The sequence below is a fragment of the Nyctibius grandis genome, chromosome 4 (assembly GCF_013368605.1).
Source record: "Nyctibius grandis isolate bNycGra1 chromosome 4, bNycGra1.pri, whole genome shotgun sequence".
Lineage (NCBI taxonomy): Eukaryota > Metazoa > Chordata > Aves > Nyctibiiformes > Nyctibiidae > Nyctibius > Nyctibius grandis.
The window spans coordinates 55,541,668-55,563,293 of record NC_090661.1 but is presented as its reverse complement, the minus strand read 5'-3'; the positions used below and the strand labels follow the sequence as shown (position 1 = coordinate 55,563,293).

The following is a 21,626-nucleotide window of genomic DNA, read 5'->3' as shown; positions in this document are numbered from 1 at the left end:
TGTGTCACAGCTGACATGCTGTGTGTGTACAATCCAGAGTACCCGGTGGACTTCTTGATATAACTTTGTATAAATGACATTTTCTCTCAACTATTTCTGAAAGCTACTTTACTACAGTGCACTATGAAAAGGATGCATGAAAATATTTGCTGTTGACCAAGCACAAATCTAGACCAGAACTGATTAAGCATGAAAAAGCAAGGGATCTTACACAGAAACATGACTTGCTATATCGTTCTCAGCAGGAAGGCCAAGGACAAAACCACACCAAAAGTATGATAGTCAATTAACACCTAAAGGGCATACGGAGGAAAAAAAGCACTTACTTCATGATAAGTATGTAGAATGAATACATAACGATAAGTACAAGGCTTTCCCACCTCAAAGAGACCAGAAAAAAAAAATGTTAAAAGGCCATTCAAACAGCTGTACGCTTTACAAGTTTTATGTAGGACTGTGCATTAAACATGTAGTACAAGTCACATTTGTATACACAGGATTCACATCATTAAGATTAGATGGTGTCTCAGCAGAATAGGGGGGAAGCAGACTCTCAAGTTCCAATAAACATGCAAATAAAATGTAATGCACATATTTCAGAAATGTGCTATGCAGACTGAAACCATAGCGACCCTCTGAGGATCATAATGCCAAGGCACTTTGTCATTTCAGTGCTGAAGCACAGGCCAGGCACTCTGAGAGGACTCTTTTAGAAGATGCTCATGACCTTCCATTAGGACCCTACCTTGGACTGTTCTTTGGGACACCTAGCACCCCCATAAATGTTAACAGCCAGAATCAGAGCAGCAGAACTTTGGTGAGTTTTCAGGCCTTACATATAGCCTATTTACTTAGTTAATGTTTCCAGGTTCTTAAATTTTCTTTTAGTTTTCCCTGATCACCATAAAAAATATAACCAAAGAAAATACATAGGATTTCCTAGACGTTAAATTCAGCTCATACTCCCAGCATGTATGAATGAAAGCTAGTTACACTGCAACTCTATTTACTGATCAGCCTCACAGCAAATATGGAACTGTAGGGAATAATTTACACAACTTACCATTGTATTTTCTCATCATATATGAACTAGAAAAAGGTAAAAAAAGAAAGGGAAACACATAAATTGACCATTTCTCTGATTCATCTTGAAAAACAGTCAAAGTTATTTAATAAATATCAGTCATATCTACCCAGAAGCTACTCAAGTTTTGACCCTTCCTAACCAGAACTTTCACTGTATAGACTGTGTCTCTTACAAAGCACAAACCTCATGAACAAAGCTTGGATCCCTCTCACTGATTGTTATCGATGCTATTAGTAAAACAGTGTGAGCATGTGAAAGACAGATAATGCACACACGTACCCACACACTGTGTGGTGTAAATAACAGCAAAGTCATGTATTTTGAAGAGACCTAACTCTGAGTCCTTTTAACAGCTAGACTAGTTTTAGCAGAAAAAGCAGCAATTTTACTTCTGCTCTTAGGCCAAGTGGTTATACACATTTTACTCCACCCTATGTTAACTCCCGTAACTGAATGGGCAGCTGCTAGTGATCCATATTTATTACAAAACAAACTAAGTGGATTGTTCCCCTCCCTGCCACCAGACATGGTAAATGTGTACATTCAGGAACTACTACACTGCTCTAGATGAACAAAGTGGTATCTCACCTGTGCTCTATTTAGAAAACTTTACTCAGAATCTGTGAAATAAAATTACTGTGTAGAAGCAAGAACCAGCCACCTTCCCTACTTAAAATAGAGGTGCAGCTCAAAATTTTTTATCTCCACAACAAGCAGTCCCCTAGGTCAGAAGAGAGTGCTAACTGCACTGTGTAACAGTAGCCTGCTAGCCTGGAGAACTTCACAGACTGTAGGTACAAAATGAATGGACCCTGATGGAGATGATGGACACATGTTCTGTGGAGCTGTATGAAGTTTTCATATTTGGACCATATTGTGGAGCTGAGCCCTTACTTCCAGATGTCACTAGAACTAGCTACGAAAATAATTGTTTACCAGTGTACATCAATGGTTGGCAGGCTGGTCCTCCAAAAATCCAAGCAATAAACACATTAATTGGTAAGAGAACTACTTACAACAATAAGTACGATCACAGATATCGTGTAGTACACAGAGTCCCGGAACACAGCCCACTGAGTGAGACAAACCACCTGAAAAATATCATAACTTTAGCCAACATAACTATGCAATTTTAAAGACAAAACAAAGGCCTCCATCCTGCAATCACTTAGGTGTGTGAGCAGAATTATTATTAGCAACGATTCTGGAACCAAATGCAGTTTTATGCTAACAGGAAGACACACCAGTCTGTTAAGACAATGGATCTATAATAACCATCAGTAATAAAAACCATATAGAAACTTCCATGAATGAAATACATGGAAGAATGAAATTTCTTACTAATGATATGTTAATCGGTCATAATTTCAATTGCAAAGTACAATTCATTGTACTGCAGCAAATCAATGGTTCCCACTTCATTATATTTGTGGATATATAAGCCTTAATTCCTGAAAACATATGATACACAGTGTAACCATCTACTGAGCAGATGGAGCAAATTTCATGCTTGTGTCTTAGATTCTTTGATCACCATCAGCACCAGGAAGGATTAGCAGATGCCACTGAACATTTAACTGTGAACGCAGTATTGTATGAAGAGGAACCAGTTTCCTCTGCATGCTACATGTTCAGAGTCCTGAAACTATAGCTGAACTTTTTGGAAACACTTGCTATTTGTAAAGCATTTGTAAACTCTTTCCAACACTTGACATTTTTCACAATGCTAGTTCTTTTTTTTTTGACTAATACTCCTTTTTTTTTTTTTTTAATATTTTTGGTCATGGAAACCCCTAAATTGTAAGCAATTGAACTCCATAAAGATAAGTATCTTACTAACCTGTCCTGCAAACATTCCACAGACACCAACAATGCAGAGGATGTTGAAAACTGCTGAACCAACAATGGTCCCTACTCCTACATCTCCATGAGTGATAAATACCCCTGCAGAGGGAGCAAAACATGCATTATTACCTCTGTCATTTCTTTTTAGGTCACAGGCAATTACTTAGAACATGTACTACCTGAGATCAAGAGATTGTTTGAAAGTTTAACCAAAACTTGTTTCATAATAAATGCTCACTTCTCTGTGGAATATTTCATGCTTTTAGTCTACCTAGCAGCTCTCCATTTTTGGCTTAACATCTCTCTCTCTTTTTATTAAAGGTAAATTATTTCTTAGCTACTTAGTTCAACAGTAAGTCCTGTATTTCACAGCTTCGTTGTTAGTGGTGCAGTAATCCATTTAAGTGAGTATAAAACATCTCCAGTCACACCAGGAGCATGGAATTTATTTCAAATAGGATAATAAAGCACAGAAACCTTTCTCCCAAGTATTTAATATTTAGCATTAATTCCTTGCAATGTCTCATGAGAGTAAAAGATTCTTCCCTCAAAAAACTGGTAGCCACTTTGGGTGCAGTAGTGTGTGCCTTCTGACTCGAACAGATAACCAGGATTCAGACTTAACCTGTTCTAGCACCGACTTTCAGATTTCCCTTAGTACTGTACCCACCCATGCCTCAGGTACCTATCTGTAATATAATTGTATCAGAATGACAAAAATTAATGGCTGGAGTGGACCTCCAGAGATTATCTAATGTAATCTTCAGTACTGAGACAGAACCAAAGATAACATGAATACACTACAGAGCTGTGTCTACTTGTATTTTAAATCTTTCGCTAAAGGAAGCCTTAAAGACTTACACTCGCTGCTTTTTAATAAGTTGGATGTGATGTTATAGTGCATTCATTTAGACTGTATTTCCCTGAAGTTTGTAAAAATGTCAGTAGCAGAAAGCCTACTAAAGCTTTACTAAAGGCAGATTTATCAAATTTGCTGCTTTTCCCCTTCTCTATCAGTATAATCCTGTGTCCTTCCCTCTCTTAACAGGTACTGCTTTTGCCATTTAGACCTCCACTCTATACCAATAATCTTTAACATTTCAGAGACTACTTCAAATAATTCTGTAAGTAATATACACCATGTCCTTCTGCCTGTAACAGATCTGACTTATCTATATATTAATTTATTCTTTTCCCATGTTCCCCGTTCTTCTACTTCCTTGCTAAAATTAATCCCCTTTATTTGTGAAGAAAGAAGCCAAAGAGACATCAAATATCTCAAATTCTCTCTCAGGGGACTGCAATAAATCTCTTCTGTTACTTCCTATGTTCAGAATCAGCCATTCCTCTCTGTGTTTTGAGAGGAGATTCACAGTTTTGTGAGATATTTTGAGTAGTTAATTATACCATGAACCACAGACTAGCTGACAGCAGCAATTGCTGATTATAAATTGACTGAAGAATGGTAGCACTTTTGAATACCTCTGCTAGATCTGCTGCTGATTTTTTAACAGGAGATCTCATAAAAGCTAGTGTGTGGGCTCCATACCTATAACAGATGCAAACAGTTCTGGCGTGGAGCTCCCTGCTGCCATGAACGTGGCTCCAGCAACATCTTCACTCAAATGTAGTTTCTGGAAGAAAAGCATTGGTAATTTCAGCACTGCTGCTGTATTTACATCGCACAGTTCTACAGTTGCAAAGATAGAAGCTCTTTCATTATTTGGCCACAGTGCTGTTACAGCATGAACAGTCACTATGATACAAAAATAGACACTGCCTTTTGAGAAGGCAAATATACTTTGGGCAAGTAAAATGTTTATACCCTAACTCAGTGAAGTGTCAGATAAAATTACCTACTTACATATAACTGAATAGCCAATTGTGGCTTACATGCAGCTGATTAGAGAAAAGCACTTCTGCAGATTCAGAAAGACTGCGAACATCTCAAATTGTTCTCATTAATCTACTTTCGGAACTCTAAACACAATCATTCAAGAATTAAGGGCAATTCTTGGGGCTTCTAAAGTTTGAAAATAAAAATCCATAAGAGAAAAATATAACCTCTGTGAATCAATCTTACAAAGAGCGGGCCTGATTCTGGCGACACTTTACAACTGCGTTAATCAAAAGTGAGTCCGTTGACACAGACAAAATTAGTCCAATTAGACACAGACAGGCCTGTGTACTGTAGACAGATCTATTTTTGTGACAGTGTCTCTTAAGCTCTAATAGGATATAGATAACTTAAGAGTTCTCAGACCAGCAGAAACATATGCAGCTCCACAAGTGTGCTGCTTCAATTTAATACTGTCTGAAGATCTTTCCCTTGCACTATAAAGAAGGTTTTATGGAGGAGCTTTTTCCTTTTTGAGACTCTCTAGACTCATCTTTAGTACCTTATTTCTCTTCCAAGGATAGAAAAGCGACTAGTGACAAAAGGTCCAGTACAGAAATCCTGTATTTTTCAGGCAGTATGCAACAATTTGAGCTGATGAAAATGGCATCCTACAGAACCTGACAAAAGACAAACACAAGCCCTCACTCTACCATTTGATCTATTACCAGTCATACTGTTGCAGAAACTCAAACATAAGCGTGCTATCTGAATTCTTCTTAGCTTTTAATGTTCAGCAGAACATGAGACAAGAGGCAAAGATTTTACAAAGGATCAGTGACAACTTAATTGGTACAACCCAACTGGTACAACTTAAATATGGTGTATAAGGTGCATGCTGAAGACAAAATATCTGAAAAGGGAAAGAAAAGATCCCTAGTGAGTATTTTACTATATTTGGCTGCCTCCCTTATTCTTCTATTTGTTTTTCTATTGCTAAGTGTAAATACCTAGCTCTGAGTAACACTAATAGGAATTCAGTACATATATCCATAGGAAAATAGAGTTTTTAACTAGCTACAGGAGCTTTTCAGAAAATGGTCACACACATTTTTCTTAAAAAGCAAAGGAGATGAAATTTTCTTTTTGCCCTCAAAACGGAACTGAAATCTGGTTTTGTGCTTTGTATTAATTTTGTAATACTTCACCAAAGCCTTACCTAACACAGCATTTACATGCCAAGTATAAGTTCTACCCTATCCTGATCAACTGACTTAATTAGAATCCTACATGTAATTTTGCAAAGTCTTCTCAACAATTATGTAAAGGAATTGCATTTATTCACTATTTTTTTGCATACAAAATATGTATTCTCATTCCATATCAAACCAAGGTACATACCTTTCTTACGCGTTCTCCCTTTTCTCTCTTTTCTTCACTTTATGGTAGGATCACATACACATGCTTTCTCCTTGCTGATACAGTGGTATATGTGCAATACAATTTGCATAGCCAATACATTAATTTGGCTATGTACGATTTCTTTTCACAAGTGACCTTTGAAACTAGGAGTACAATAATAAACCCAACTCATCCATATGTCATATCCATCCTAGCTACACGCTTCAGGTATTTAAAAGTGGGTTTTGCCATCTGATTTCACTAAATCTTTCATTTTTTCTCTTTGACTGCAGCCAGGGGGACCAATGCGCCCAGACCACAGGCTCATTTTTTGATGGAAAGCTCAAATCATTTGAAAAGGACCAAGGCCAAAAAGTTAACAGGAATGAACTCCAAACAACGATGGCACAAAACGTTTGATTCCATAATATTCTCTAAATAAATTTCCAGAAGAGGAATAAAGTTCTTTTACATACCTCACAAATTTTCTCTAAGGATGGAACAAAGAAGTCATCACATACTATAGCCAAAGCGTAGAACATATAAAGAGCCTGTAAAGAAAAATTCAGGAAATACTTCAGATTTTTCCTGTACATGAAAAGAGGAAAGAAGGCAATGCTATATTTATTCAGACTAGCAGAAATATATAGCTTCATTTTTTAATTCATTACAAATAAAAATCCCTCTGCTGATCAATTTATGCCATAAAAACAGATTCTTGAATGTAAGATTAAGTTTAGGACAAGAATATTTGCCAGACCCTAAAATACGAAAGGTACCATAGTTTGACAGCATAGGGTGCCACAACAGACTTCATATAAAGGCAAGTAATGGGCAAGGCTTACAGAGTTACATAGTCACCATCTATATTTTCAGTTAATTACTGGACCATGTTGATTAACAATACTCAAGAAATAATCACACCTGGAAACAAGCAGACCCTGACCATGGCTCACTGCACCAAACCTCTCAGGAATGATCCTGGTTCCCTGCACACACGTGATTCTCCCACTGTCTTGTGTGGCTTTATGTGCTGTGCTCATGCAGTGGGTCTAATCCTGCTGTTATCCATCAAACACAATTCCTTTTTACTTTACTTTCCCTGAGCTGGGAATGGAAAACTAAAGCCCACAGGCCTTACTTGTTTTGTTTGGGTTTTTTTCTACAATAAAATATAAAACTCCACATGACATTTTCTATATTTCTTCAGGGTTGTGGGGTTTTTTTAATTACAGTTGCATCTTTTGCACAGAGGCACAATAAGAAAGAAAGAGGATCAAGAATCTTCCACATCATACTTGATGTCATCAACAAAGGAGTTCCAAACCCTTTTTATACAAGATGAAATACAAACAAATAAAAGTCAGCGGAAGAAATCCCTCTGTGATCCATGCGGCCAGGATTTTATCTCCGAGAGGATGAATGCATAGGCACTGCAAATTCAGACTTGCATCATTTTCTTAAATAAATCACAGAATCGTTTAGGTTGGAAAAGACCTTTAAGATCATCAAGTCAAACCGTTAACCTAACACTACCAAGTCCACCACTAAACCACATCCCTAAGATATTACCATTTGAGCATTTGCACCCATACAGACATATTACAAATATTGAAATCTAAGTATTAGAAACATATTGATATATATAGACCTCTATTAGCAAGGCCACTAAGACGATTAACATCTTACAAGACAAATAAAAGGAAAACAAAAATGAAGCACAGTAGAGGAAAACTTACAGCAATGATATGAAGCAGAACTCCTCCTTGCTGTCGTTCTTTATTCGTAAACACATCTTCAGGGAATTCACTAATGGCTGAAAGAGAAAAATACAGGGTTTTTTTAAATTTTACAGCATCTATAAACAGAAGACTGAAAAATAAGGATGCATCTGTAGAAATACATGACCAAACACAAGCGTATCTTCCAATTTGTTACATTATAGCTTGCCACCTCAGAATCTCTTTTCTGCTCTGTAGAAAAAACAGAGAACTGATATTTAGGTGTTATTAATTATCATCATTCCAGTGACTTAAACCAACCTCCACTGTACTAAGAGTTTCATATTCTTAATGCCTTATTTTTACTATCGTCTCTTCTGTGTCTCCTCTAAATATACTTTCAAAGTTATAGGCACAGGCACAAAAATTCATCCTGAAATAACATTCCTGGCTTTAAGTGCACCTTGCCTGAAAAATTACACAATGATTGTAACTTTCCATCAGGTTCTTAACTACAAACTTTTATAGGGCTCCACAGTCTTGCAAATCATTTCACAAAGATTAAAGTGATTCCAAGTACTTTCTCCAGAAAGCCTACTATCTAAATCTGGTGAAGGAAGGAACGAAACAGAAATGGTAGGTGGACGATAGGAATGTGCAAAGACATGAGTTCTGGGATTATTTCTGGGTGACAGTGAAGTTGTGTGGAGCTCAGTTAGAGGATCTATGTTCCACACAAAGGCAACAGAGTGAAAATAAGATTACAGATGGCAGAGACAAAGACAGCAAAGGCCTGAAGAAATAGATGAGATAAAAAACATCCAGATGATTGACAAGACAGGCAGGGATAGAGATCTACAGTGCCTCAGACAGGAGTCTGGGAAGTTTAAGGGTGAAAACTATTTCAGCCACTGGAATCCAAATGCACTGAACTAATTCAATTATTATTCAGAAAGAGATGTTCCTTTCCGCAAGGACTTGTAGATGTAGGTTGACAACAAGATAAGCTCCAGAAGGTTCTTACGAACTTACCATAATATACTGAAACTCAGGGAAGGAAACAGAGAGAATATATGATCATCTTCCCCATATTCAAGGCTGCCAGCTTAAAGAAATGCTTTAGAGCACAACATAGGATGTTTATGCTGTTCTATTTTCAATTTCAATGGCATATTTTCTCAATTTCTCGATATAATTCTGAAAATAATAACCATGAACATAGAAACCAAGAATTCGAGGTATGGCTGATGTCTACTCAACTTCAAACACTCTAAACCAGTCTAATTTTCAGGAAATGTTGCACTGTAACTCTTTGAAGATTACGCTTTTTACAGTATCTTAAATTTGAGTTACCTGTAATCACCAAACACACTTGAAAATCTTAGCTGCAGTGAGAGGATAATCTAGTTTCAAGGACCTGAATGACTTCTCATCTCCTCAGTCTTTAAGTTTTATGTAAATACAAAAATGCCTCTTCTCATCCGTACTACACACACTTACGTATGTTGCATATGTCTAGCTTGACAAAGACTTGAACAGTGTCTCCATGCAAAGTTGAAGATCCCATAGCTCTGTTTTTTCCTCAGTGCCCACTACCATAAATGTGTTATTTTTGAACTAATACACTGGCAGCAGGCAGTGTTTAAAACCTTATATACATAAATCATACCTTCCTTCCAAAAGTCAAAGTTACCATTTTATGAAATCTCTCTAAATCCTCCAACTTATATTTGAAAGCCACTATAGTTTTGTTTAAAACTACTAACGGTCTAAAAAACATATAAAATAAAAGTTAATCAACAATGACCGACTGCAATTCCTTTACTGATTTTCATTAGGCTTCTCAGTAAGACTTGTTCTTACTGTTGTATTCTGACTGGAACCAATATCAGCGATATGCTGAATATAGCCTTCCCAAAACAGAGGTGCATCTTTTCTTTTAAATCTCAGACAACAAAAACTGTATAAATCTATAGTGAAAAGGTGTCCCTGCCTGTGGCAGGGGGGTTGGAACTAGATGATCTTTAAGGTCCCTTCCAACCCAAACCATTCTATGATTCTATACTAAATTTTGCTTAGGTACTCCTGAATGCTATTTCCTACTCATAGGTAAATGTTCTATTCCTGGTCCTCCTCCCATAATCACCAGGGAAAATGAAAGCAACAGTGACTATAAACACACAAATGCATCAGCACAATAGCACAATAATACCCAATCACTTATCAAATTATGGAATACCATTCAAGGGTATGAAGAGTGCTTCAGTGCCTAAAGATCACCAGCAAACCAGTGTTTAGCAGGACTAGCTTCGAGAAAGTGGTTCTGGGTTGCTACAGAACTCCACAGTCTTCAAGGCTCGTGGATTGCACTGTAAGGAGATTTGTGACCTTAAGAAACTGACTGAGGAAACAGCATTGCTATACAAATGCAAATCACACTGTAAATAAAAGATACTTGCCTACTGAGCCAAACAAATTCAAGTACTTCTAAAATCAGAATATGTGAATAAAACATCTTCCTTTCTGTTTGGTTTTCATCACTGTTACCTCAAACAAGGAAAAGGATAGTGGAAATATACAAACTGGGAGAAAACTGGTTGCATTGTAGTTTTGAGACACTGTGTATTTAGCGTTGACATGCTTACTTGTTTACTAGAAGACAATGCTGGATAATCCACAAACTATTGGTCACGATGCAGCAATCTGCAATGCATTTATCTACAGATAAACCTTCTAAGATGCCAACAGAACCTTATATGCATGTAACAGCCAAGCAGGTTTCCTGTAGTAATATACTGCTATCTATAGTAATATACTAATATAGTAATATGGTAAAATACAGTAATATCATTCCCCCCATGTAGCAATCAGGGAGGAACACCCTTCTGAAATAATACTGGAATACCATGAACTTTAAGAACTTCTTGTCTGCTACACTAGCTGACAAAAGCAAAATATCTCAGAGGAGTTATTCCCTACCCAAATGAAATAAAGTACAGCAAAAATTTAATCAGCACCCAAAGCATGTGGTTTTAAATAAATTCTGCCGATTAACAATTAATATTAACTAAAATGATTAATAACTAAAAAAGTATTAAGGGGATTTCTACTTTGGGAGAAAAGACCCAGAACTACAGCAGCTGGCATCTTACGCAATATGGTTGTTCTTGCATCACTGGCTAAAATACCAAGCCCACATGGATGTATTCAGGACATGTATACTATTTTTCTTATCGCACCCCCCATTTGTCCTTTGTCTTCTCCATTCAAGCCGTGGCTGTGAGAATACACGTATTCCAGCAATGCACTAGGACAGCAGAGACCAGAGTCCTGGCCTGAGCCTCTAGCAACGGTAACATGACCCTGCACATGGGGTACATCCTTTCGCACACTCTGATGCAAAGGTTTGCAGCTCCCATCACAGGTGCTTGTGCCAGAAGCACCATCCCCCTTACTGCCACCATATAGCAAAGGGAATATATCCCTGTCCCATAACTTGGCAAAATCAATGTGTCATCTGTAAAGCTATTACCTACATGGTAATCTTATTCAGTTGACTGTAAAATATTTCACAGTATAACATTAAAAATGGTTAAGTCAGTATAAACTGAAGTTTTAAGAAGCTTGAATAAAAATCACTAATGTGACTTTACTTATTCAAAGTTAATACTAAACAGGAAAGCAGAAGACCAGAAGATGTCAAAGGTAAGAGCCTTTGAGGTCTTTGAGGCCTAAAAGATAGAATAATTTTATTTAATTGATTTTTTTTAACTGTATCTTTTAACTGTATTCTGTTATACCAAGTAATAGTCTTACTTAGCATTGGTAGTTAAAGTTGCTGAATCCCTGGGCCTCAACTGTCGCAAACTTTTGAACCTGACTTGAACTGTTTGCTTGGATACGCGAAGGAAGACCTCGAAACCAGTGTGAACTGGAAGATAAGGAGGCTACAGCTGTGAGCAGAAGCTGTAACTCTTGCAGATAAGAGTTAAACATCACACGATGTCTCACGACTCGCTTGGAAGACCAAGAATCCAATAAGAAACAAAAGGACCCCAGACTGCTAATTACCATTGGACCAAGAGGCACGTGCAGGGCACGTGAACAGCGGGGTGCATAGGTTGTAAGGGTATAAATGCCCACGGATTTCTTCGTACCCTGGAGGGACCCAGCTCAAGCTGTCCTTACGGCTGCGTTATTCAATTAAAATATTTATTTTCCTGGAAGTTGGTGTCTGAGACTCTGCTGTGTGAAACCTAGGGAAAAGAAATTTCTTTAACAGCCAGAAGATAGAAATGAGCCCAGGCGTCTGATCACCAAGCAAAAGCAAACCAGCTTCACTGCAAACCATCTTGCTTCATATATAGTCTGGTGATGTAGTATTCATAACAAATAATGACTTGTAATAAGTATCTGCTTGCTTCACAGAGGTAATTTTATATGAATTAACATGAAGACAGCTTTTCTCAAAGATAATGCTCTTCTCTACACAGAACTCATGGCATGCAATTGTTCTCACATAAAGACACTACAAAATCTTCTTTAAAAGTCAGAGAAATGAAGCAAGGCTCTGGAGCTTGGTAAGTAAGATTTCCTCCTCAATGAAATTGCCACCTGGCAGTGAGTTCCGAGGTAAAGTTTGGAGTTTTTCAGTATAAGAATTTGCTGTCTTTATGGCTTTATTATCCAGATAATCATAGGTTTTGTATAATTGTCAACCATAAATTCTGTATACCTTACCCACATGCATTGCTCTTTATTTACTCACTGTATCATGGTTTTAATATTTTAAACAAAGATTTGTTTTTCTTATCTACTGCTATGATAACCTGGTTGCTCAGGAAAAGACTGTTTGGATTCCCTTGGCTCCTAGCTTAGGCTTGGGAATCAGTATCACTTAACTGAGGGTGGCAGTGGCACTCCCTCATCTGTATGAGCTGACAGAGGGGATATGACATTATCACAGAGTTTGAGACAGCACGGTCTGCCCTCATGGTACGATCTGATGGGTGTGCACAGCAGGGCACCACTCTACTTCACACACAGATATTTTCTCGTGTATAGGAGACAGAGCTATCTGGCAGCCCGAGTGGGCGCTACATCTCCGCAGTTCCTACTGAAAAGAGACAGAACAGATGGGAGAAGGAGATGAAATGAAGAGCGGTACATCTAATGGGCTAACCTTTGCCATAAAAAGGAGGGGAACATACACCAATCATCTTAAAATCAGCTAGAAATACAGAAATATTTATCCTGTTGGTACTGTTGCAAACCCAACGCTCCTGCAGCTTAGCTTATCAAGCACAGATTTATTGAGGGGGAAAGGGAAGGCATCAAGAAAGCCAAGTCTATATTGGATCTGTCACCATTCTGCAGCTCATTCCCTCTCCCCAGTCATGAAATGAGTGGGGAAACAAAAGCAGCTTAACCAGCCACGTCTTGGAGGGACACCACCACCTTTTTCTCTGAGTGATGAAAACAAAAAATCCTTCGCTATTCCATGACAGAAAGGATGATTCATTCATCTTTGATAAAAAGCTCTGGCTGAGCTGTCTGTGGCTAAAGAGCTACACAAGGCATGCAAATAGCATGCCTCAGAACAGAATATAATAGCAGCTGCACAGCTTAAGCTGTCTGCGTGGCTCTGGAGTGGAGATCTGGTATGCAGCAGCCGGGGTAACCCAGGCATGCCAGAGACACCTGCCCGGACTTAGGCTGTTACTGGATTACTTCTGGGTACCATCAGAGCATTGTTCCCACATGCCCTATCCATACCGTGACAGGCAGTCTGCCAATCAGAGCATTGTTCCCACATGCCCTATCCATACCGTGACAGGCAGTCTGCCAATGAAGTTAAGTTTCAAAATCTCCTAAGCCTGCCAGAACATCTCAACAACCACGTGGATCTGTAGTTTTATAACCTGCCTCGACATGTGATTTCTTCACCTTATCAGCAGTTGACTTACAGAGGCAACAAACATGCCAACTTTTAATACCTGCTAAGTGTTCAAGCTTGTTACAACTCTTTAATTTCTCCTCACATGGAGAGGGAACTGTAGTTGTTTGAAAGGACACACACAATCGGCTTTGCAGGAAGGGGGTTAGGGAAATGATGTACACAGAAGCCCACTTCTCCTTTTAATGCCTGCATCTTGTTCCCCTGCCCTTGTTCCTCTGGCCCTTCAGGACATGTTACATCTACAGATTGCGATACCTACCCCTTTGCCCTGGCATTCCAGGGTTGTTGATCATCAGACTCACGCAGGGCAGAGATATAAGGGGAAGAAGGACAGATCGAAGACAGAACTACATACTTCCATACTTCCTCTATAACCAGCTTGAATATTTCAAATTTGTGTCATTTGTTTAAGCACTACAAGCACATTTAGGCACCTATGCACTTAAGTGTATTTCTGCTTATGTGCAATTCCCTTCTCACGCTGCAGGGCCTCCTCTTCCTAAGGCCTGATGTTGTATTCATGCACATGTGTTTGTGCCTCAGTGACAGCAAACAAACTGCTCACTGTGTGCAGAAATGAGCTGCTTTATACCTGTCAAGCAAATGCATGCATCATTACCTGGTATGAGTAGCAAAATGTCAACAGCTTGTGCACCAAGAGTTGAACTTGCAACAGCCTTCGTCGTACTGCAACTCGCACTAATATAATCTGTTAGAAGATCTGAGTGAAAGCCAGTAAATCATCACTTCTACCAACCACATCCCCCTGAATGCAGGGGTCCTATATGAGTTGAGTTGCACTGATTGGGATAAGTATGTCTTAGAACCACCTTTGCTTTCAAAACGTTTGTGGCTTTGGCCCATGCTTCTCTCCAAAATCGGCGCACTGGGAAGATTTTTACAGAAAGAAGGCAGGCACTTAGAAAGCATCCTGAAGAAAATGGGAGAAATTCCTCCCATATTGTCTTTACCACCGATGTCAAGAGGGTCAGTTCACTGTCACATTTCACATGTTAGCTCAGGTGCTGAAATGGTCACAGTCTCAGAAATGACTGTGGTGAGCTCAGGACAGCCAAACAGACATGTAGCTAGTCTTGGGGAACAGCATAATAACACTCACCTGATCCTCTTGCATAACCAGTGCACTTTCAGTATTGTGACAGCAATTGTGTACTTTAGAAAAGCCATGTCGCTTTTGTTCACAGAAAAGCATTGACTTGTTTTAGTTATGTATTCCAGTGTTAACACTGGAAACAAAGTCAACCTAAAGATCATATTATTACAGTGAAACTAATTTACTCATATATAAAATGTGTCATATGAAAGTCCTCCTTTTTAATACTACTTCCCAAATCATGTAAAATAAATTTTAACAGTCATTAGAAAATCATACATGTGCCACAGTATGTTAAAACTATATTTTTTACAGAGTTACAGAAAGCCTAAATTCATTAAAATAATCACATAAATATCAAATTTAAAAATAACCCTTTCTAACACCACAAGCTAACATGTCCTTAACTCTGAATTGTCAGTGGAAAAAACAGTGTACTCAGCAAGTGCCTTCATACATGAAAGCTGGTAACTTAAAAATCTTACAAGGACCAAAAAAGAAAAAAAGAACAATTCACTGATACTCCTGGGTGCCATTCAGAACAAATAAGAACTACCAAGCTTTAAATTCCCATTCCCATTAGACAGCTGTTCCCAGTTTTCAGTAGCAGGATGACATGTGGATTTTCCCTCAAATACTCAGTTCAGCTTCTGCTGGATACTAATCTAGGCATCACTGTTAAAGCAAATCAGGAATGGGCAATTCAAAGAAACACACACATTTACTTGAAAAACTCTGCAAGGAAATTCCTTTAAAGATAACTCTTTAGTAAACTGGTTTCATGGATTACACCACCTGGACAGCAACAGAGCACCCGAATGAAGTGCAATGAAATGATATGAAATACCACCCAACTTCTTTGAGAGATATTTGTGCATCTGTGTAATGCCGTGTGATGCCAAAGATCAAGCTTTCTATTTCCAGGCAAAGCACCATATGGCAGGAGGCACAGTAAGCATCCTCCTCCACAGCCCTCACCTCACAAACAGTGGAATTAGGATCAAATTTTGTCTCTGTGGTATATTAACTCAACTTGCATTGCTCAAACAAAAGGGCTGTCAAATGTGATTATCTGTGCAATGGTAAGAGGCAGCTTATGAAGCAAATAACTGATGCAACACTAAACTACTAAATCCATTTAATATATGTATTGTAAAAGGATGGTGTATTAATGAAATAGCCTTCAAAATTCTCCCTCCATCATATGAAATTACGAAAATATCTATACAAGACTGGATTAAGTACAATAAAAAGTAACATTAATACCTCATTAAACCCTGGACTGACATTTAATTTCTTTTCTCTTTTATAAAAAAGAAGAGTATTTGCGCTCATTAAGGCAATGTCAAATGATCAAACAAAAATACATTAACAATTATCTGCCAACAAAAAGAAAATTGAAAGGCAGGATGAAATCTCATCTCCCAATTTAGGGAGTCAGTGACGACACATGGGTGCACAAGTACTGCAACATGGGGATGCATCGGCATATCAAAGTGTAGCATTTCATGTGTACTGGGCCTTGTGTTAATGGCTTCAAACGTCCTCAAGATAACTCTAGAAGGACCTCAAGGTTTGGGATCATGGATTTTTTTTTTCCTCTCTGCTCTCCAGCTGATATGCTCTCTAGAAACTGCCTTTAAAGAGCTAGAGGTCATTTGCCTCATGATTAGTTTTCTTTTCTTTCTGGCAATGGTTAGTCATTTCACATTATTTTCTGATATGGATAGCTCTTGCCTGATGCCTTCATCCAACTGCATCTCAACCTTATTACTGCAAAGTAGCAGTTCTACAGAAGATGGCTGGAACCTGCCTGGAACAGCTCTACCACGATCCAGGATTTCAGTACAGCTATCAAACTGTGAAGTCCACTCAAATTAACTAAGAATGAGGACATGAACATTTCTAAATCAGTGCTGAACAAAAGTGAAATTGCCAACACTTAGTTTTATTACAGCTGTTTAAGAATAACTTACATTAAAAGATTTGAATTCAGTGTAGTGCAGTGCCCAAAATCTGCCTCCGTTTGACAGCTCTCCAGTGCTTACGTGAAATAAGCTGTTGGTCTCAGTGACCAGTCACAGAATTTCTGAACTCTGCTAACATCTTCCCTGATTATGGTACTGGTATTACACAAAGCGCATGTGTATTCTTCAAAATCCCACCCAAGGACACCAACCCTTTTATTTTACACCTCAGATTCCTAAACCAGGATACTAAAAGGTTTTTCACCTTCTCCCCTTTTTTTACTTACTGTCTCATACTGCCTCTGCTGTGTTTACACTACTCTGAGCCAGGGCTGCCAAAGCAGTTCAAACACTAGCAGTGTCCAGCACTGGTGCGGCTTATTCGGACATGTCATTTCCCAGCTCAGGGGGAATAATACGGTTCGTCCTCCACTCAGGACTGAATAATCATTGTGGAATAATGTGAACAGGTTTAAATTGTACTACCTCATGATCGTTCTGTGAATTAACCACAGACATCAGTCATCAGTAAAAACTGGTGTCTTCTACGTGCAATTTCTTTCTGGTTTCTAACTTTGAGCTTCATACATTTGACCTCTCCTCTCCCCTTCACCTTTCTCTCATTTTTTGCTTCCTGAAAGTTGATGGCTTCTATGGTCAGCAGCCTCGTGTTTCATTTGAAGGAGGCCTGTGGCTATGCAGTGTTGGACTCAACTGGGCTGTGTCCTTTTTAAATACAGGTAGAAAATGATGTCCCTGGTAAGATCACTAGCTGATAGGAAAAACAGTTTTGGAAAAGGGATGATGACCAAATTAACTATCAATACTGTGACTCACATAAGAAAGCACAGTTATTAAAAGGTCAGGCAATTTTTCATCCCAACAGAAAAAGAATCATTCCTTATGTTTTTCACAGGCAAGCCTTCCAGCTGCAAACAGGCTGGAGAATCAAACATCACTCGCTTTTTCTGTGAGTTGTTGGTATTATCACCTCAAGCTCAATGAGGTCTTGTTTTGAGGTTTTTTTACACCCAGTCGGACTTTAAAATCTCTTCCAGAAGTTCTCCTCTCTCCAGAGACCACTACCTCCCACTTTGTTCCCAAAATGACTCTTTCAGCAGGTGTACAAGGAACAACCACCACAGAAGTTGTGCTTAACAGATTTCCCTACACTACAGAATTTCATAGCTGGACGAGTCTCTTTTCTGTGCTGCTTGAATGTGCAAGCAAGACAGATCAGTTCAGTAAATCTGGCCCAAGGTTGAAGTCTCCTTCCTTTCTGAACATCTGAAGAGCTCATTTGGCAGATGACACCCATTTCAAAACTGGGATGCATTATTATTCCATTGATGCCACGTAACAATGGGATCAAAACTGCCCTTCAAAGACAAAATGAAAAGCTGGCTACCAGTGACACAGCTAATAGGGAAGATGATCACATTTATGAATGGATATAGATGCAGTGGCAGGAAATAAGTTTTCCTTAGAGAATGTCACTGATACTGTTTAATGAACATCTCTGCTTGCAAACTGACTATAGAAGTATTTTTCTATACAATCGAGTTCCTTCTTCCTAGCCTTCTTCAGTGAATAAAATAGGGTGTTACTACCTCCTTATACCTGCTGGAGACAGACCTCAAGTAACATAGAATATGAGGCTATTTCCTGCTTGCTACATCCTCAGTAGAAGTGACAACCACATTCAAACTGCAAAATGACTGGCAAAATTCAACTCGATCAAAGTTAGACCACAGATTTAAGTCTGAACTGCTGGTAGCTAGAAAAGCTACCAGGTTACTTGAAAACTGAACAGATTACACATAGAAAACACTAAGAAGGATGAAACAAGCTACGGCAAGAGCTGCCAGAGCAGCTATCTTTCAGAATAGAAGTGCACTTTAAATGCAACTGTGCGATTGTGCCTTCAGCACAGTTAATGCATAATAATAGGCTTTTGAATCCCTTCTACTTCAGCAAAAGCTGCACTATGGCTCATTTAAAAGCAGCTGTATTGGCACACGCCATTCTTTTTCCCCAGATGCATGGAAAAGGATCTAATTTAATCTATTTAATCTATTTTAATACATAAAATATATGTATTTTTACTGCTTTTCTGATACCAAATCCAAGCAGGGATTTTAACCATCCAGGAAAATTGTGCTACTCTCCAAGTTGAAACAGCACAAAAACTATAGATTATATCTTCTAATAGGCTAAGATTAAGTTAAATAAACTGGTTTTCTAGAAACAAATGGGCACAAGGTAGCAGAGCCAACAGCGGACTTTAAGACAGGTCTACAGAGACCAAACAGAGAAAGGCATAAAATAAAGTCAGGCATGGGTATTGTTTGAACTTTCTTTACTTAGAAGTTTTTCTTTCTGGATATAGAACGAAAATGCTGGAAGGCAGCAGTAGAAAGACCTACTCAAACATTTATTCCACCCCTGCCAATTCAGGATTGCTTCCAACAATGAGTTTTCGTATGCTTTCTCCAAAAAGCTCCATCAATCAGGAGGGAACAGGTAAAATACAAAGACACAAAAATAAGGCAGAGGAAGCCCCTCAAGGCTGTTCATTAAGTGACCTTTCTGGGGCCAGAATTCCCAAGAGCGTTCAGCACAGGCAAGCCAAGATTGTCAAGGAACTCAGCTCACCACAGACACCATGCTCAGCCCTTATAAAAATCAGGCTGTTGATGCCACAAGCTGAGATCAGCTGATTAATTCTCCGAATTTTGCTTTTATTTTAGAAGGAAGCTGAATTTTGAAAAATTATTTCAAGTTGCACATATTAAGCTCTCAAAAAAAAAAACAGTGTTAAAAAACTGGATCTATAATGAAGTCAGGTTTTGGAGTCGAGTATTTAGGATAATTTTTTGTTCAAGGTACCCTTTGGTGCTTTGAAAAACTCATTTTCATATGGACAAACAGAAGCACAACAGTTTCTCCCTGTGAGCCACGCTCATGTGGTGTAGCCAATTCTCACTACTTCATTGTAAACCATGCGATATTTGTTTTTTACTTTTCCTGAAGCCAAGGTCCTGGAATCATGCAATTATGTAACAACAGCAGCTTTCACTTAGAACAAAAAATCTGCTTCTAGCCTTTGTGTTTGTGGAAGAGGGCCCAAGCCCAAAAATCTAAAAGACTTACAAAATACAGAAGACAAACAAAAAAGAGACCCAGACAGTTGTTTATCTTTTAAAAAAACACCACAATTTTGCAGGGCCAGGTTTACACTTCCTGAGCACACAGGATTACTCCTCAGTTCATATGCTTTAGCTCAAAGTCACAAATACATGCACATTCCAGCATGTGGTTTCTGCCCAATGATGTAAAATGATGCCAACATGTTTCTTACACCATAGGCTAAAGCCTACTTCACCTTTTCCACACAAGCAATCCCCTCCAAAGCAACCAAGATTTAATCTTCCAGCTCCTATGTAATGATTCATTTACTAGATAAATAATTTTTCAAATGGCAGATTTGCACAGTTCTGTGTTATTTTTCCGCAGACAATATCCCTTGGGGCATTTTGTCCTTACTTTAGACATTGAAGAAGAAGCTGTAAACACTACTGGAGTACTTCAAGACTGATCTCTTTTCAGTCCTAGCCTCTATTTCATACTTCAGCAGCCTCACATTTGATATGAAATCTGCTAAGTAAAAACCATCTGCTTAAAAGATCTGGAGACTTCCACATATTTAGCAGCATCTTAAGTGGCACTTAAGATTTGAGGGAGGGAAAGTGATTTTTTTCCTAAATGCATAGTAATTATTCCAGAATAAAAGCGATCTTAATCCAGAATAGAGGCACACAACAGGAAAGCCTGCTGCTGGAAGGTAAAAAGATAAACATTACAATAATTCCACAATTCAAATTTACAGTCCTTCTCATACTGTCTTCATCCATGTGAAATCCTATTCCATGATTATTTAGTATCCATAAACGAATGTTGCAGTGAAACTCATACCAATGCACATAAAAAAGAGACATAATCTTCACTTTGAGCAGTGCATACACGAAGCTGAGTACAAGGCCGAAGGCCACAGAAGTGAAATTAGCAAAAGGAAAGAAAGAGGGGGAAAAAAGCTACGTTGATTTAGTAATGTCACAGCCCAACCATGAAAGATTAGTACAGGGGTTTTTTTAGACTTTAGAATTTAATTGTAGAAGAATGTATAGTTCAATACAACACACGTCTCTCTTTAATCTAGCCAGGTCGGATACCAATAATGGGGGAGCTACTGTCACACAAGCTTCAGCACATATGGTACAAGCCCAGCTGGAAGCCTGGATATATAGGTCATAGCTGGAGCTTCTGCTTCACTGCTGCTGGTACCACAGCTAGTTCACTTAAACTCAGGTATTTCTCCATTACTGCAAAAATACTCCAGCTGTAAGTTTGGAGTGTTGCTTTCTAAAAACAAGCATCACACTGTCACAATGCTGCGTGCACATACACTGTCTGTGACGTACACTGTCTGAGACCAAGTCAGAGGACAGCACTTCTCATGCCAAAGTAGCCATCAGAAGTGTAAGCAATTTGAAGAGTGCTAGCAGATTTTATTTTAATTTATTTCCAAACTTCACTGGCTGACCAGCAAATTGATGAAAGTGGTACCGAGAGTTCTCGCCAGCTTACTCTGCACTGGTTTACTACATAGCATGCATACAGACTATGGGGTAACCC

The 21,626-nt window shown here is 38.6% G+C and overlaps 1 protein-coding gene across 1 annotated transcript in view; it reads right to left on the bottom strand.

Annotated features, from left to right (window-relative positions):
• Positions 1 to 21,626, bottom strand: part of SLC24A4 (solute carrier family 24 member 4) — a 93,317-nt gene that overhangs the window by 26,467 nt on the left and 45,224 nt on the right. Inside the window, 7 exon segments of the mRNA XM_068399273.1 lie at positions 327 to 380; positions 1,064 to 1,089; positions 2,104 to 2,178; positions 2,928 to 3,031; positions 4,482 to 4,566; positions 6,647 to 6,721; positions 7,910 to 7,986. Coding sequence (XP_068255374.1) covers positions 327 to 380; positions 1,064 to 1,089; positions 2,104 to 2,178; positions 2,928 to 3,031; positions 4,482 to 4,566; positions 6,647 to 6,721; positions 7,910 to 7,986 — 496 coding nt within the window.